The 18,763-nt window shown below is 43.8% G+C and overlaps 1 protein-coding gene across 1 annotated transcript; it reads left to right on the forward strand.

Annotated features, from left to right (window-relative positions):
* The first annotated feature begins 2,307 nt into the window (after window positions 1–2,307).
* On the forward strand, window positions 2,308–18,763 carry LOC135388303 (mucin-5AC-like). The gene is made up of 4 exons (XM_064617765.1): window positions 2,308–2,478; window positions 6,903–6,952; window positions 8,085–8,174; window positions 17,406–18,763. The coding sequence occupies exons 1-4, from the start codon at window positions 2,427–2,429 to the stop codon at window positions 18,534–18,536; spliced, it is 1,323 nt and encodes a 440-aa protein (XP_064473835.1). The 5' UTR covers window positions 2,308–2,426; the 3' UTR covers window positions 18,537–18,763.

Raw genomic sequence — 18,763 nt, forward strand, 5'->3', positions numbered from 1 at the left:
ATTCCAATCAATCATTAACGAAGATCCCGGTGTACTTTCAACAGTAAGGAATCTGGTCGTCTAGATGGGATATACTTTCCCATTTTTTTCCTTTTATTTTCCTTTTTTTTCTTTTCTTTTCAGCTATGGCCTCAGTACAGCTCACCCTGAGCTGGCTCCCCAAGAAAGGTGACATCACCACCCGGACTTGACCTTGCGGAATGTTCCAGAATATGACTCAGACAACTGCCACGTGGCATACTTGCACCGATTGTGACGTCACCGAGGAAACCTATTTAAGCAATATGCAACGTCGACCATTCTTTTTTTAATCTATGTGTTAAATTGCCCAATAAATAAATTAGTTGTTGTTAACGTTCCTGTAATCTGTAGTCCAAGTCTTATTATTTCACTTATATATATATATATATATATATATATATATATATATATATATATATAGGACAAATAGGTTAATATATCAGACGGCTACGAAGTTGAATAAAAGTGAAATAATAAGACTTGGACTACAGATTACAGGAACGTTAACAAAAACTAGTTTATTTAATGAGCAATTTAACACATAGATTATAAAAAGAATGGTCGACGTTTCGACAGTGGACAGTTTCGTCAGGACAAAAAACGTTTTTGTCCTGACGAAGACAGTGCCACTGTCGAAACGTCGACCATTCTTTTTTTAATCTATGTGTTAAATTGCCCATTAAATGAATTAGTTTTTCTTAATGTTCCTGTAATCTGTAGTCCAAGTCTTATTATTTCACTTTTATATATATATATATATATATATTCATTATATATTCATAATTCATTGGTGGATAAGCGAGTGGAGGAGCGCCCTTTTGCGCTGCACAACCAAAGCATTATCTTGCTGTTGTATTGTTTTTGCTTTTTGCTGTGCAGGCACCGACTTAAAAGAACGAAATGCATTTCTACATGTGGGACAGCCTGCATAATGGCTGCTCTGCTGCTAACATTATGGGCTGTCTCTAGTGACAGTAATACCAATGCCACTTGAGAACTGGCAAACTCCAGTCCGGTTTTCTTGTTTGGAAACATTTATTGGACACCTAAAGCAGGCCTTGATGAAACGCCCGGTCAATAAATTTATCTGGAAGTAAGAACATAAATGTAGAATGTCCTCTGGAGACGTCGATGTATTCACATGGAAGCTTTGTATTCGGAATTTCAACAACAACAAAAATACTGAACCGAACTTTTTCACAATAAACGGTCACAATATACCGGTCTCCTCAACAGCCTGTGACATCGTGTGTGGGACTTCCGACCACCCCCCCCCCATCGCCTTGCTTTTAACTACCGCAGGACTACGCACTAACGAATCATTTAGTAAGGAATAGCAAGCCGTCCATTCTGGCTGACCTTCCCCCCCACATAATAAACCCCCCCCCACACACATACACACAATTGGCGACCTGCGACCCTACGTCATTGGTTAGGTAACGTCGCCGCGCAACGCATGCTGATGGGCAATGTCAGCTTTATCAGCAGACGCGTTTTTCCCGCTTCTTGCCCACCACAGTAAAATATAACTTCGAACCAGTCTTCTTGTGACGTCACACATTCGTAAACAGAGGATCGTCTATGGGACATGCCGTTGTGAACACGACGCTGTAATAATCTTCTGTAAGCATCTGATGGCACAACAGTTTAGACACTTTTTCCCAAACAGCGCAATGTACTGAACGCGCGAGTGCATAGGGGTTACCGGGTAGGTCAAGATTGTTTGTCTTCATGGGTATCCCTGCGAAATGAAGCACCACACCTATATACATCAACGTTCACAACGTTGTGCTGCTTGGGTGTGAGTTTCTTCCTTTCTTTCTTTTTTTGCCATCTCAGTCTCTTTGTCCGACAAGCCCCATCGTCACAAAGACATCGTGAATCATACTCGCGGTCGTTTTAGAGAATAATCGCACTCGAACCCGGAATGACCTTATCGCAAATTGAGTGGGAAGCAACGTTACGATTGGGTGTGTTAACGGCAGGAGACAAAACCCAAGCAGCACAATGTACTGAAAGTCGAGTGCAATAGGGGTGGTCGGTATGTGTCTTATCAGAGTACTTCAGTTTCACGAGTGTGTTCAAGGCCTTCCACCTACCCGTCCACCCCTATTGCACTTGACTTTCAGTACATTGTGCTGCTTGGGAAGCTATATTGACTACATCATGACACATGACGTTAATTCAACAGGCTTATCTGAACATGTCATCAATTATTCCATTGTTACACATCGACCCTAGGCGAAGCCATTCTCTTTTGGAGAGCGAGATGGGACGCTGCCTGATAAGCCCTGTCTGAAAGAACTGGTGGGGGGGATATGTGATATAAGAGTCGGGGCGTCGCCGCGGACAACAGGTACTGTGAATACTGAGGTCATTCTGTCCTTGTACCGCCGTTGATCAAGATGAATACCAGTCGCACGACACTTATCGTGCTCGCAGCTTGCATTGCTCTTGGTAAGTCCCTTACAATCCTTTAGCTAGGTTTTGGCTTAGGCAATAACTTAACTGTGCGTAAAACACAGAACAATAAATATCTTGCTTCTTTCCTATGGGAGGAAAGCAGGGCATCGTGCATCGCCATGTACCGACACGAGGTCATTTACATGGATGTGTCATGTTTTCGCAAAAATGAGCGCCTATTAATGTGAATAAAAGCGCACTGAATATGTCTGTCGTCCGCACTGCCATAATTACTGGTATGTGGCGGCAGTTTCTCCAGTGGGGGGAAGATAAAACTTCCTTGGTTTTGTAGATGTCAATTTTCAGACGGCTTGCGCGAATATGAATAGACAAATTCAAAACACCAATTCACATTCAAATCATTCAGACAAATTATTCGAATTAGTCTTTAGCAGATCGTTGCTAAACTGAACAATCAGAGCGTTGTGTGATTGTGTGATGGAGATTCTTAACTGTTGGTTGAAGTTGGTTGGTTCGATCTAGAACTCTGTCATAGCAAGCATTATCGTTTGCAAGCATTATCGAAGATAACGGCCTAGCACTGAACTTGCTTAAAACCAAGCTGTTAGCTTTCACAACAAAGACGTCTCCCTTGCTGTTCACTTCCCAAGCAGCACAATGTACTGAAAGTCGAGTGCAATAGGGGTGGACGGGTAGGTGGAAGGCCTTGAACAGGCTCGTGCAACTAAAGAACATTGATAAGACACATACCGTCCACCCCTATTGCACTCGACTTTCAGTACATTGTGCTGCTTGGGTTACTATATTGATGAAGTTGCGCTACCTCGTGTGTTTTCAGCCCGTGATCTTGGTGTGATTCTACATAGTAGACTTACATTTAATCTTCATGTTGCATCCATCGTCAAAAAAGCCCACTCGGTTTTGGGAGGTATGATGAGATTGTCTAGAAATTTTAAAAATCCGTCTTGTTCGCTTGTTCTGTACAAATCGCTTGTAATTCCTATTCTGGAGTTCGCATCTGTTGCATGGAACTCAGCTTGTAAGACTAATTCGGACAAACTTGAGAGCGTGCAATGCAAATTTTTGAGGACTCTGAACTACCGTTTTCCCAATTTTTGTGCTCGTTATTCTATTCCTCTTTTGTCCACAAGAACCTATCGTGACCTGCTGTTTTTTTACAAATGTTTTCATAACCAAATCGATTCAGCTGCGATCGTATCAAGGCTCAATTTCTATGTTCCACATTGCAACACTAGAGCCCACAGAAGATTTTATGTATGTGGTAACAGTTATGAGAAATCGCCTTCTTTGAGGCTTCAGATTGTATGTAACTCCCATTCCGGGGTTTTTGATCTGTTCAGTGGTGACCTATTTCGCATCGTACGCCAACTTCGATGCCTCCTTCATGATGGGTCCAAAGCTAAGCCAGTTGTTGGCTCGCCATCTACAAGTTTTGTCTTTGCCGTAGTATTTATGTTTTTGTTTTATTCTATGTAATTATGGTGTTTTAATTTATTTCTTTGTATTGACTGTTTGTATGGAGCACCGTTAGGGAGGCCCTCTGGCCGTTCGTGGGCACCAGAACAATAGAAATAAAGAAATATTTAAAATTCGCACACTCGAAAGATGCTTTGGTAGGCTCGCGCAAGAGCTCGTGGCGAGTCATGGGCGAGTTCTTTCACCATCACTACCACCACCACCACAGGCGAAGTGGTGCACTTAGTGCGCGTTATAAGATAACGACAAGTTGAAGATCGGGCTCAATGTTATCAGCACTTGGTCGGCATTCGTAAAGAATGGAAAACTACAGCCGTATCGTCGCTTTACACTTAATGCTGTCAAAGTAGTAATTTGTGCGATGACCTGAGCTTCTCAAATTTCGCGTGGTCACTTTACCGCGAATTAAGAGCTCCGTAAAATATGCTTGAGAGTGGCTGAAAAGTATAGTAAATTGTATTTTGCAGAGATACAGTTTCACTAAGTCGAAGTGACACCCTGAGTGTAATTTATTGTAACACTATCTTGGCACACATTTAGGACACTTCAGACATTTACACTAGCCCACATCGACCCCACACCCATTCTGACATCATTTCGTCCTTCCTCCTGGTCCGCGACTTGTTAATGTGTGCTTAGTCGTCAACGTCAAGTTCATCAAGAAATGTCTGATTCATCACAAAAGCATCGGCAAGCCCCGATATCCTGGCGCTGTCTCAGGAGTTCCGGCATTGGGACTCGGATGAGCTCCATTGTACAGTAGCATGGAACATGCATCGCAAAATTGGCGTCTCGCCAAATATTTCCTAAACGTCCGGTCTAGCTAATTCGCCAATTATTACCGATTCAGACCGATGATTTCCGATTCGAACCGATTCGATGATTCAGACCGTCACGATAACCACTTCTGTAGCATATCGGCTCGCGGCTGACACTTATACCTTTTATGCTTATGTCTCATGTGGTGCGGTCCATGGAAAATACAATCCCGCTCGACAATTCGTTTTTATCACCCACCTTAAAATTTCCAGCAGCTTTTTGTGGGCGGGATGTAGGCAGGGAAGACGGTATTATAAGGGAAGCTGTCACATCCAGGCTCAGGATTGTGACGTCTGACACATTAAAGGGAGACTTCGGAACGAGCGTAGAAGAAATTGCTGCACATCGTAGTCGGTGCATAACTATATACCTATCATCAATGGTGTTTCATCCTCATGTGACGAATTATGCCTCGAGCAAAAAAAGCAATAAAAAAAACAGGAACGTGGAAAGGAGGTAGCAGTAGTTTTTCCGTCCCAAGGTCACCGCGTTGACGTCACTCTGCATGGAGTGGACAAGTAGCATATAACGCCGGTCGCATCAGCCGCTGTGTTACCTTGCCTACACAAAACCGTGGACGAAGATTCGGGATCAGAATACTCAGACACTGCTTCCCTGAGAGTCAGGACACATCGCAGGAATGGGCTTCCATCGACGCTCGGTGGTCGCACCGAGACTTTTTCAAATTTCAAAAGTGGCTTTTATGATTGCCCCTTCGTTTTCAACTGGGATATTTCCAGAGTTGTACGTAACGCGTTACTAGTAACTGGGTTACTAGTAATCAGTTACTTCTTTCAGTAATTTTCAACGTAATCAATTAACTTTGTGAACAAGTAATTTTCCAAGTAATCTGATTACAATTTTCGGTAATCAATTACCGAGTAGTCGATTAATTTTTTAACCTTCCGTCAACAATGGCAACCCGTTTCAGCAATCCAATCTGTCCTGTTCCACCACGAGTTCGACTAAAGGAATGACGCAGAGGTCACTGTGACGGTCGTCTCTAGTCCACACGTGTTCCATGATAATCTCTTGCAACCGCGACCTACTGGAGCAACAGTAAAATAGGTGACAGTATTGATAAATTGTGCGGGCTGAACATAACAATAGTAACAAAACGAAGCGTATGATTCGATGTTTTTTTAAATGTGTATATAAATCTGTAATAAACGCCTATATGTGTTTCGTATGTTGCTTTCAAATGTATTTCACTTATCATGTATGTTGGTGAGTTATATTAGAATTTGCAACAAGAGCTGCATGGTTGCATTCACTGCAGGCATATGTTGGCTTTGCTATGACGCACAATTTAAAAGTAACGGGAAAAGTAACGCCTTACATTTTTTATCGGTATTACATTTTGGATGAAATAATTTGTAACGGTAAAGAATTATTTTTCGCGCAGTAGTAACAGTAATCGTAATCAATTACTTTTTTCGAGTAACGTGTACAACTCTGGATATTTCACAACTGCGTTCTGTTCGTGTAAATGATTACGGGGATACCACAAGTTTGAAATCCATTTGGTTGCGAAGTCTCCCTTTAAAGGACTAGAGTGGTTTAGTACCCATTGTGTTTTCGGGACATGTACGGTGAACGTGCTTCGATGCACAAGTAGTACTCCTAGTAAAACACGCCACCGACACATTTCACTTTTTCATTTGTGCGAGAACCTGGTCCGAGATATTACACTTGTCCTTGTCCCGTAACGCGCTTTAAGTGCATCACCTCGCCGTCGCTTCGCCAATAGCTCTCGCGGGAGGACCATGTGTTGCTTATTTGAAAACAACTAGTTGACAAACAACTTATTTGAATTTGGGCCAACTAGAACGGTTTTCACGTGCTGCCGCGTGACGTTTGGAGCGTGCCAACACCAGGAATAGCGGATATGGTAACGGAGATTATCAAGCACGAATGTAATTGACCTCATGTTTGCATCGTTTATGCACCTTCTCTCCTTATTTATGCTCAGATATGTCTTGTTAAGATTATAAAGAAAACGAGGAAGCATTAGTCCCGACGCTGGCAGGACGGGCTACTCCACTGCCAATAATATCGGTACTCTACTGTGTTGAAATCTCAGCACAGGGCAATCGTCCCTTAGCCGTTATCCTACTAACTCGTTGTGTTCTTGCTTTCAGGAACAGGCGCCCATGGAATAACATGCGAACCGGCATTTATCGCAAGATGGGTACGTGGAGTACATTAACTTACGCATTCATCCTCTCAGTATGTCATGATCTATTGCATCCCACACGGCAGGGATGGGCAGTAATACTCATACTTTGTATTATAATACTAATACATATTACTTCCTAGAAATCGGTATTATAATAGAGATACAAATACATTTCAAAAACGAGTATTATTATACATAATACTAATACTTCTGTGTATTACACGAGTAATACTTGCAATACATTGATACTTAACTTGGGGAGAAAGAAAGGAAAAGAAGAGAAGAATTACTTAGGTATATGCCCATTACTTATTGAGACAATCATTCTCCAATGACGTTTTATTCACGCTTACATTTTTGCACATGGCCTGATCTTTCCGAATAAGATCAGATAGCGCTGATCAATTCGATCACAGTGGGCAACTTGCTCTCACTGTGGCAGCGCCCTGATTTCATCCACTCTGGACGATAAAATATGGGCCGTTCAAAAACCTATGACTGACCATAGTGCAACCGCCATACAGGGGTAACTGGGTGCACAGGACAAACTCTTTCATAAGACAAAGGGCTTGCACTTGTATGACTCATCCTCACGGATTCTGAAGTGGAAGGAATGCGAGGAAACCTCCAGTAACCACTGGCCCCAAAGTCACTCCCTTTGGGATAATTTGGGGCAAGGAAACACTGTAATAGGAGCCTTGTTCGTGTTCAAATGTTTGTGGGACACGAAAAATTACTGATAAAGTGCACTGGTGACACTTTGCAGGTCGAACTTACGACCTCTGGGAAAGTATTACACCTTCAAAAGTATTATAATATATGTAATACCTCGTTTTATGTATTATAATACAGATGCAAATACATTTCAAAAATGAGTATTATAATACATAACACAAATACTCAAAAGTATTACAGTAATAGTATTATAATACAAAGTATTACTATTACTGCCCATCGCTGCCACACGGGCTTTGTAACAGCAAAACGTCGCCGCCGAATTGCACGCAGGGTAGGCCGTAATCGACCATGTAATTGGCCCCAGTCCACCGGGGTGATTAAAAGATGTCATCGTGTTCTATAGCACTGTTACCAATGCACAAGAAGAGAGAATAAATTATTAGACATGTTTTCTTTTATTGCATAGTTTTTCGGCGGTCGGGCGCTGCACTGCCATTACCGATGTGCATGGTCCATAAGAAACTACGGCGTAGAAGATGATGGCACCCCATGTATCGTAAGTACAACATCCTTCGTTAATAATATGAATATAATATAAACGATATGTCGAATACACACTCATGACGTCACTGCTGCTGCGCTCTGTCCTGCGTGTTGTGTCGGTATTTGATGGCAATCAGAACCAAGAAACTGCAGGAATAGTTTCCGTTTTGCTCTGAAGGAGCAGTGAGATAGCCTCGGTAAATCTCACGTTTTGAGCAGCGGCATGTTGTGCAACAAACAAGATGACCTCTTATCTGGGCCTCTTATGTGGACAACCTCTACAAAACCCCAACTCGAACCAGAAAAGTCGAACGTCACTCCCTGTCGGTTGCAGTCCCGACCTGCTGACGTCGCGGGAGCAGATCAGGCCATACGAATGTCTGCTTTCCTCGTGCGTTTCACTCACTTTGATTGCGCAGTGATCATACACAGCGCAGCGAAAACAGAGTGAATTCGGAGAAGAGTACTTCATTAATGAAGCGGGTTTGAAGCGATGGATTGATTCAGTCGAAGGATCCTGAATGTCACTTCGCTGTTCGTTTCAGGAAAGTATCACTTTAGGACACATCTTAGTCAATCGTTCTGGGCATCCTGGGAAGAAACACAATCTGCTATATTCGCATCATGCGCATTATATTGTTGAGCCGCACAGTCTTCCCTTCAGATGCGATGCTCAGTAGAAGCCTACGACGTCCTCCACATGGCCAAATCACACGGACGGGCTTCTTAAACGCGTTTTCCTTTCGCAAATTTTGTCACGGACGGAAATGGGCAAAATATGGGCCAGAACTATGTTAGAAGTGTTATAGTATAGGTATTACAGATTCATTATAGTTCAAAAACTCTGCATTTAGAGGAGTTCACGCACACATGTTGTACTCACGTAGGTTTTGTGGACACTCCTGAAAACACTTAATCGAATGCTTACCTGCGAATGCTCGAGTTTAGCATAAAAAGATTGAGCTCTTTGTTAATCCTGCAACTGGCGATGCTCTTTGTAGGTTACGTCTAACGTCCTTGTTCATAGTTCCTGCTTGAATGTGGTATCGTATATAGCTCAGTGTTCAGATAGTGCTGCTTCTTGGCAAACCACTTTTCCTTTGTGTTCGCAGCATGCGTAAAGACACGCAGCAACCAAGGAAGCCCATTAGCATCGCAGACATTTAAGTCCCTACTTGTTCTACTCTATAATATCTACTATTGCGCATGCGATGATTGGACGGGGCACTCTTGTATGGGACACTTATAGTGGTAGGAAAACCGTTTTGTTTTTATTGGACCCGGTTGAACGGTTCGTTCCGATCACAACACGTCATTCGTTCATGAGTCAGCTACGTCACTGGATCATGTGACCCCGTGACGTTACTAGTTTTCGTTCTTTTTCACATGCGGAGCCCCTGGATGTACCTAGCCATTGTGGCGCCAACTTCGAAGCAGGCTGGATGTTTCAACTGACTCTGCAGTTGAAACCAGCCGCTTATTTCATCAATAACAAGTTAATTAGCTAATTCTCGAACCTATTTTAATGAATAAGAGAATGAAATTATTTTTGCTAATTCCGAGTACTCTGCCGGAAACGGTTCTCACGATCCCTGATTATCATAAACACATCAACCATTAACCGTATTCAGTGGACCGGGGCTTCAGATACCACGCAAAAATAACGGGTGTGATCGCCGGCGTTTCCGCTGGCTAAATAAAACAAATATAAACAAAAATTCACAAAAGAAACTCTTCTGACGACTTCCACGTATACGACGCCCGCCACAAAGCTCGACCTGAACGCGCCGAAGCGAACCAACGCTAACATTCCGAACGAGAAGGGCAGACAACAGAAAAACTTGTAAACCAGTAAACGGGAGAAGGAATGGGTTCTCCGCAGGAAGAGGCTGAAAAATGTCGAGTCGGTGAGCTGTTTGGGAGCGATGGGTTCCCCGACTCATCGATTCAGTTCGGGAATCAATGGTTCTTCGACTCCTCCGACTCTTCGTGAATGAATATGGTTCTCTCTGGTTCTTCGATTCGTCCGACTCTTCGACTCAGTTCGGTTCCCCGTCTCATGCCCGAAGCAGTACACCATCATTGGTCCAATATCGGTCCAATATTGGCAGCCAATATATGTTACATTGATCCAATATCGGTCGTGCAACTCGGTTCGATATTGCTCCAATGAAACTGCCAATATTGGTCCAATGTTGCGAGCCAGTGGTGAGCCAATGAAAGATATGAATGACCTGTAGCTACTCAGGCAGCACAGCGCGACGACCCAACGTCGATGCGCCGACCGGGTCGGCTCCCGACCATGGTCCGGCATACGGTTTGCAACAGGGGGACGTTAATGGTCCGTTATCGGGAGCCTGTATCGTACACCAACGATTTCCCGAGGTGCAGCCAATGCACACTTACGGGTACCTCCTACCCCCGAAACGAGAGCTAATTTGCGCGATTTTTAAAAACAAAATGTCATTGTAGAAAACTTTTTATTGCATTATAGTCACAAGATACATGGGGTCTTTAATGCATCACTTCACCAGCAATAAAAAAAAAAAAAAAGAGTGTTACATTGAAAGTATATAATCACCAGTCCCGCATATGTACCTTTTACTTAACAAATATTCACTTAACACAGGTTATATGGAACCGAGATAGAAGTTGGAACTCGTTGCCAATTAAGTTAAACTGTTGAAAGATGGAAGTCACTGAAAAGGTTAGCCAGAACTTAATTGTAGGCCGTTTCTACGTTAGCTCGGACAGGGAGATCCCATGGACCTCCTGAATTTTCATGATTTTTTATATATATTTAGACGCTCATCGCAGATGATGATCAACATTGGTAAAATTAATCCTTCGAATACTTTCCGTGCAAAAAATCGAGAAATCCAGTCCTGAATTCGATTGTTGCAATTATGCCGTGTTTTCACGTGTATACATCCTGAGTTTTAAAAGATATCGTAGTGCAATTTTTTTGTGCTTTAGTATACCTACCTGCCAGCACTCCGAGCGCAAATTTAGGCGCACAGGTGCAACACTGTACCGTATAAATAGCGGCGAGCATGGTCTGTCGCGCATGCTCTTGCTGTAGATATCTCCGACACGTTCATACGCAGTGGGGCCGCGTTTTAACGCGCTAATCAGCAGTAGACGCCTTTGGAGAAGAAGTTTTTGCGTTAGATGAAAGGCTTAACATCGGGCCATATTCTGGCAAAATATATACGAAATCAAGTAGGACCTTTTTGAGAAATACACGCGCAAAATCCATATTTATTTCGAAATATGCCTAAACATTTGCCTATTTCAGCAAATGCCGCTAGGAAGTATATGCAGGATAGATATATCAGATGAAAGAGCATTAAAAGCTGAGTGAGCTGATACAAGTATTGCGATCAGGGACATCTATAGCCAGAGATATCAGGCGCGGAAATTAGGACAAAAGTGCGCGAGAGGGCATGTTCACCATTTTTTATAGCACACAGCGTTGCACCTGCGCGCTAAAATTTGCTCTCTGACAGCTGGCCTGTAGGCATAATAAAGCAGCATCAAAAAATTTCACAACAATATCTCTTAACACTCGGGAGGTATACGCGTGAAAACACGGCAAAACTGGAACATCCGAATTCAGGGCCGGATTTTCTCGATTTTTTTGCACGAAAGCTATTCGGCAAAAATGTTGATCATAATATACGATGAGCTTATAAATATAAAAAATACTGATGACCCAGGATGTCGATGGGACCTCCATGCCTGAACTGACGTAAAACCGCCCCGTAACTAAATTTCAAACGCAGTTACACGTAATAAAACGTAATGAAAATTGACGTGAAGTTTCTAAGCTACTTTAGAAATGTAACAGGTTACCTTCAAGTTATTTTCTACTGAATATATATACTTTTCAGCTATTGACCTGTCTATATGGTTAATTCAGACCTTGCTGTAACAATGGGCGATTCAAGACGTTTCAAAATAGTCTTGATATACAAAAATATCAATATCTGCTACGACAAAAGAAGCCTACATTTATAGACTTCTTTAGAGAGGGATTTGATGATTTTGATCACGTAATAAGGCACATGAAAAAGGAGCATAAAGCAAGTTTATGCTCTACGAGTTGTCCCATACATACATATCGTAGAACCGTGCCAAGTTTTAATCCTGCTACTCAATGCCGTCTATCATTATCAATATACTGCTTATCGTTAACATGCGCGATACCTGAGCTTCCTAATGCTCAGCTAAAACATAATTTCTAACGTTCACCGAGTAACAACGGGAGTTTGTCGCGCCGTGCACGTGCCATCTTTCATCTCAAGTCATCGGGGGAGGACTCAGCCTGCGATGTTTGTAGACCAGAATCGGACAAAAGGAACTTTGAACTTTCTTCAAGTTACTTTGACGAACTTAACCCCCCACCCCCGAAACAAAAGAAAAAGGGAAAGGAACGAGCTCCTCAAGAAGTTACTGGAGCTCAAAAGCAAAGAGCTATGCAAAAAGTTACTGAAAATAGCTAAGCCGAGTAGCCTAGTTACAGTATCGAGTTACTGGTAAGGAGTTACGCCCAACAACATGGAACACGTGAACAACTTGAGAATCCGTACTACATGTGTCATGATCGTTCTATACCTTCTTTAAGAAATTAGAAGAAATATTTGCGCACCTTTGCTAATACGAGGGCAACGTACACACAATTTGGAAACCACAATCTAAGGAACAAGGTGTGAGAAGGTGGTAACTTCCTTAGTTACCTCCTAAGCCAACATAGCGTCTGATAAGGGGCGTAAAAACGTGGTAAAAGAAATTATCATGCATCCAAATTACAACAAAAAGGTGTACGCCCCCCTCGCTCACAGAATCAGAAGCGGTAACCCTATTCTTGGCAGAGAGTGAGGTATAGGGGGTAGAACTTTGCAACCTTTTAGGCACAACATATGCGACAACTACTACCCCCTAAAAGGTCTAATTGCTCCACCTTTTTTTTCTGAGAGTGCAGTATGGCACATGTAGTGTGACTCGTACCCTTGTCTTTAGGAGAAATATTAATGTATCAAGGAGATGCGTTTTCTTATGGCTTTCTTGCTACGAATGCCTCTTATTATAGATAGCTGAAGTTCTTTTAAAAGAAAAACAACACAGCATACCAGATTGTATTCCTTTCAAGCAAGCATCACAGCGCGATAGGTTCATAATGTTGTAACCGAAGTGCGGGGTGGATTCTGAAAGTGGAAGATAGCTTGAGGTCAGGGTTACACTGAGAAAAGTACACCACACCACAAGATGCACGCGTTATTGAATACAGACCACATAGCTAAACTTACAGTTTTCAGCATGACATGACAAGACCCGCTAGAAAAACCTTGACCATCATCACTGGCTCCGAGGCAGAAATCTGGTGGTGGGCACCTCGGTGATACCTTCATCAAGGCATTGATTTGTTTAAGCACGCTCTGGTAGTGGTCCAGCATGCCATTCTGAATGAAAGATCAGGGTAGCTTTCATTCACTCACAGTTTCGAACAAATTGACATATCATGCGTCGATCACATTACGCAAACGGATTAAAGCGGAATAATTTATTCAATTCGGAGGTTCCTTTTCTTCTTTTCTTTTCGTTTAGAATGACTACAAAAACGAACCTTGAGCTGAAGACCTCCAGCATTCCACTTTTGTACGAACTCAGAAGATGGAAAGCACAGCTGCAGCACGCAGTCGTCCTGGGAAATGGTTATATTTCGTTTGATGTCAAATACACAATACATACGATTCCACACTTTACTGAACTATATTTTCACCAAAACGGAGTCCATTATCCTAAAAGCAACGCATATACCACAATGGATCACTGAAATTGAAACTATGCGATGCTGCGCTCCTAAGTTTCGAGAGAAGCCTTCTGGAACGATGTCACTCATCTTGAAAAGCATCTATGAGTAACGCTTATCAATGCGAGGAACAACACAAAACGAAATAGCACTTACCACTCGATGAATCGCTTAAAAATGTTGGAATTCCTCGGAAGTTTCGGGAGCACGGCCGGATACATTCGTTTCTCGCAGCGAGAGCGACGGGGACTGCGACAGTGCAAACACGGCTGGATGATCGAGGAACATCATTGGCCAGATTCGAAACTGTCCGTTACGTGATTGTATCAGTCGGGGCCTCACAGTCTGGGAAGAGAAATCCCGCCCGTTTCAATAGACGATTTCAGAAATTGCATGGATGGCCCACCAGAGAGCGCAGTGTTGCGAAAGTCCCGCTGCACCTTGGGATTTAGTTTTCATGAGTCAGAGAGAAGAGCGCAAACGGTTTCGGTTTTCTTTCTCCTTCACCTGCCACATCTTCGAGCAACAGGCAGCGAGCACGAATGTAAACCATTTCCCACGACGCATTGCGCGATGCGCGTGACTTTGGCGACGGAGGGCCGCCGTGCGGAGCACAAGGGCAATATCTGAAATCGCCTATTGAAATTTATACCTCGTTTTCCTTCGCAGCCTCTCGGCCCTAATCTCGGACCGTGACCCTACGTCATTTTGACGTAACAATGACGTAAAAGATTAGTTTGAATGCTGAAAAGTAATGTAGAAACGAAATGTAAAAACGAAACAGGGTAGATTACTTTGAGCGGCGACGGGTTTCGTGATGGGTCCGCATGTGCATTTCCGTTTATTGTGTTGCATAAGGTCTGTATGTGCTCGTCACAACAAAAAATTCATATCTTTCTTCGTTTTTGTTTAATAATGATACAAAAGCACCGCTGCACAACGCGCTTCACCGCGTAACACCGTTTCTCTGCGCCGATCGCGGTCTCGTATGCGTGAAAGTGGCGCGCTTTTCGAAGCGTCGTCAGAGCCGTCGTACAATCAATGTTATTGCAACATAGCGGTGTGCACACAAAAAACTCATCCGTCAAATTCACTGTTTGTTGAATAAAACTATGAACGCTCATTTGCGGTACCATTGCCACCCCCGCAGCTCACGAGCAAAAGAAGCATATTGAAATTGACTATTGCATAGCATAGCATATTGACTTATCATTTCGCATATCGAGCACACGAACACACACAAAAATATAAAGAAAAGCCCATAAATAAAGCTCAATATTTAAAACGCGAACCGATTTCTCATAAACGCGTTTACGGCTCGCGCCACACTCTTAAAAATGAACTTCACCGCATAGCACGCTGCTAGCCAACCATCATCTCGAATGATATCGTTATCTGCCCTGATTTGTTGAAAACGAGAGGAGTACGCCTTTTTTGTGGCAATTATGAACAGCATAAGTGTCACAAAAAGGCGTACGCCTCCCGTTTTCAACAAATCAGGTCACATAATGATATCATTCGAGATTATAGTTGGCTAGGAGCGTGCTATGCGGTGAAGTTCATTTTTAAGAGTGCACACTGTCCGTTCGACCCTTTGCATGATCCTTTGCGGTTTTATCGTCTTATTGCCTGCCATCAGCGCTTTCTCACGGGCACATAAGTACAATCACGGTGTCACACAAACATTGCCGTCTTGCACACCTGTGCGTCATGAAAAATGACAAACAGCAAAAAAGGAAATTACGAACGTGCTTTTCCGCGCATTTTCCACGAAATTCAGTTTTACGCCGGTGGAGTTTTCCGTTTCCGACACCAAAGAACCGAAGCAACAAGGCAGGGCGGGCAGATCACAGGTGTGGCCTTGGGGTTCTCAGGAGGAAACACCGACAAGGCGGGTCGCTTTCCAAGATAACACGTTGGGCCATTGGTTGGTAAAAGGTGTGAACCACTTTTAATACTCACGCCTTTTTCGATTGTGCACCAATGACAGAAGAGATTTAAAGTAATCGAGGTCGATTACACTGTTAAAATAGAACGTCACCACATGGCACGCTCCTAGCCAACCATCATGCCGAATGATATCATTCTGTGTCATGATTTGTTCAAAACAGGGGGGAGGCGCCTATCTGGGACAAGATAATCTGTCCCAGATAGGCGCCTCCTCCCATTTTCACCAAATCAATGCACAGAATGATATAATTCAGAATGATGGTTGGCTAGGAGCGTGCTATGTGGTGAAGTTCTGTTTTAACAGTGTACTTTGACCAGGATAGGGCCCCATATCAGCATGGAGGAGCGATCCTATGTTTTGGTCACATGACCGAGGTCAGTTCAGATCGGGAAATGATCAGAGCAGCATCGGGGAGCGATCCTATATTATTGTTTACATGGCCAAAAGGAGACCAGAGCGAGAAATGATCAGGGCACCGTCGGGGGACTACCTTATTTTATACTACTATCTATACTACCTTAAATATTTGTTGCAGGAATATTTCGCGGGACCCCATGTTAAATTTTATCAATATAATATCAATGGAATATTAAAGTACAGCCATGCTCCACCCAGGATTATCAATGGAGTGCCAATGAAGGTGGAAGGTTGGAAGCTAGCTACATTAGCACTTTGGTTTCATGGCAAACCAGTGTAACGCCAATTAAGCGCCATTGTTGAGTGACCAATTCCAGAACGTAATTATATGGGCGACATGACTTCAAACTTCAATAACAATGGTATTTGGGGTCATTATCTAACACGATGCACTTGATTTGTTAAGTTTTGCATGCTTGCGGATGAGCCAAGATAACACCAATAGACCCAACAAACCGCCATTTTTTGGCTCTTAATTGGCTTGATTGGGCCTCCTTAGGCCCAATGAAACCGGGATCGTGCCAATATTTGACCAATGTTGTGTGCTGCTTGGGGTCAGTAACCAGAGTCTTGGCCAATCTCGGACGGCGCAGCTCTGCGTGGAAGCAATAGTGGAGCACGTGGAGAGAGAGCTATGCGTTCGAGCTTGGGAGGAATGTCGAGAGATGGCGCCCACACCAGCATAGTGCAGTGTTGATTCGTCCAGTGCGGGGCGTGAGGGAACGGGAAAGCCACAAGAACGAATGTTTTTGGTTCTTCGCTCGACCGCGGCTGTGTGTGTGTGTGGGGGGGGGGGGCGCTTTGGATTCTGACGAACTGGTAACGATGGGTGTCGCTGTTTCTCGCGAGACTGGGAAGGGAACCATGGAGGACTGAACGAGAGTTTGCGGGAATCGGTTCTCAGGATTCACTCCGATGATTCGTTCGCTCTGAGTGAATCCTTCGCGGTCGACTCATCACTGAGTCCTCTAGTATTCACAATAGCAAACTTCCGTACCGTTTAGCATGGCAGCAGGGCACGGTTCCGGAAAACACAATCGTCTAACTCACGTTCTGTCTTCCAGATTAAGATCAACAGATTTGGGGTGTGCCACCAAGGATATTGCTTGGATAGATTGCCTCCTCCACCTGCAATCCCGGTCCCCAAGGAAGCAACAACGGGTATACCAATTACAGCGGGAACAGCATCCAGGACATCGGTGGTATCCTCTACGACCACGACACAGCGAACACCTCTTACATCCACGCTGAAGAACAAGTATACGACCACCAGGATACCTGAAGTTTCACAGCACCCAGAATTGACATCTACTGAGAGGGAAAAGGTAACAGCCACGAGGCAGTTTGCAAGTTCCTCCACAGCCACGCCGGGTAACCAGACCTCGACCAACGCGACACCTGCAGTTTCGGAGCACTCAGAATCTACACCCACTAGAAGACAATGGGTAACAGCAAGGAAGCAATATACAAGTACCAGATTGCCGAAAAAGATAGCAACATCTGAGGCGCAATTCACGAGCACGCGAGCACCTGGGTTCGGACCCACCACCAAAGAAACAATTACACGCAACACAAAAGGCACGACGAACTTTTCTGACGATGGCAACTCCGACAAGCAAAGACATTCAACGATATACGGTGCTAGGCCTACGCGAAAGCAGGCCCTGACCACAACATTGCGGCGGAACACGTATACGACGACCAGGATACCCGAAGTTTCACAACACCCAGAATTCCCATCTACTGAGAGGGAAAAGGTAACAGCGACGACGCACACTGCAAGTACTTCCACAGCCACGCCCGGAAACCAGTTCTCGACAGCCACGGCACCTATAGGTTCAGAACACCCAGAATTGAAATCTACTACAAGACAATGGGTAACAGCGAGAAAGCAGTACACAAGTACCAGATTGCCGGAAGAGGAAGCCATGTCTGAGACGCAATTCAGCAGCACGCGAGCACACGTGCTCCAAACCACCACACAGGAAGCAACTGCACACGACACAGATGGCACGACGAACTATTACGGCCACGATAACTCCGACAAACTTTCAACAATATATGGTGTTCGGTCTACGCGGAAGCAGGTCCAGACTACTACAGAACAGTCGACACAATTCAGGAGCACGCGGGCACCTGGAGTCCAAACCACCACCCAGGAAGCAACCACAAATTATCGAGACTTCGAGTTTTAATGAAAATTTCGTCTAATTGTTTTGCACCGGCCCAACTGCAGCAGAAAACCTGTCTTCCTACATAAGCGGCTGGCATGACACTGATGTAAACTTACTTCTTACCTACATACTTTACATGTTCACATTACACGCAGGCTACATGTTTTTTTTTCTCAGCAGCCGGTCATGAAAGCACGTGCATGCACTGTGAATGGCACGATTTTGCAAATAAAATTGGTAATTCATCA

This window comes from Ornithodoros turicata, chromosome 3 (assembly GCF_037126465.1).
Source record: "Ornithodoros turicata isolate Travis chromosome 3, ASM3712646v1, whole genome shotgun sequence".
Classification (NCBI taxonomy): domain Eukaryota; kingdom Metazoa; phylum Arthropoda; class Arachnida; order Ixodida; family Argasidae; genus Ornithodoros; species Ornithodoros turicata.

What these genes read in the sequence shown, in the direction of transcription:
- LOC135388303 (XM_064617765.1), top strand. Translation starts at nt 2,427, where the DNA reads ATGAATACCAGTCGCACGACACTTATCGTGCTCGCAGCTTGCATTGCT. An exon ending in CGCAGCTTGCATTGCTCTTG is followed by an intron (nt 2,479 to 6,902) that starts GTAAGTCCCTTA and finishes TCTTGCTTTCAG; the next exon opens with GAACAGGCGCCCATGGAATA. An exon ending in ATGATGGCACCCCATGTATC is followed by an intron (nt 8,175 to 17,405) that starts GTAAGTACAACA and finishes TCTGTCTTCCAG; the next exon opens with ATTAAGATCAACAGATTTGG.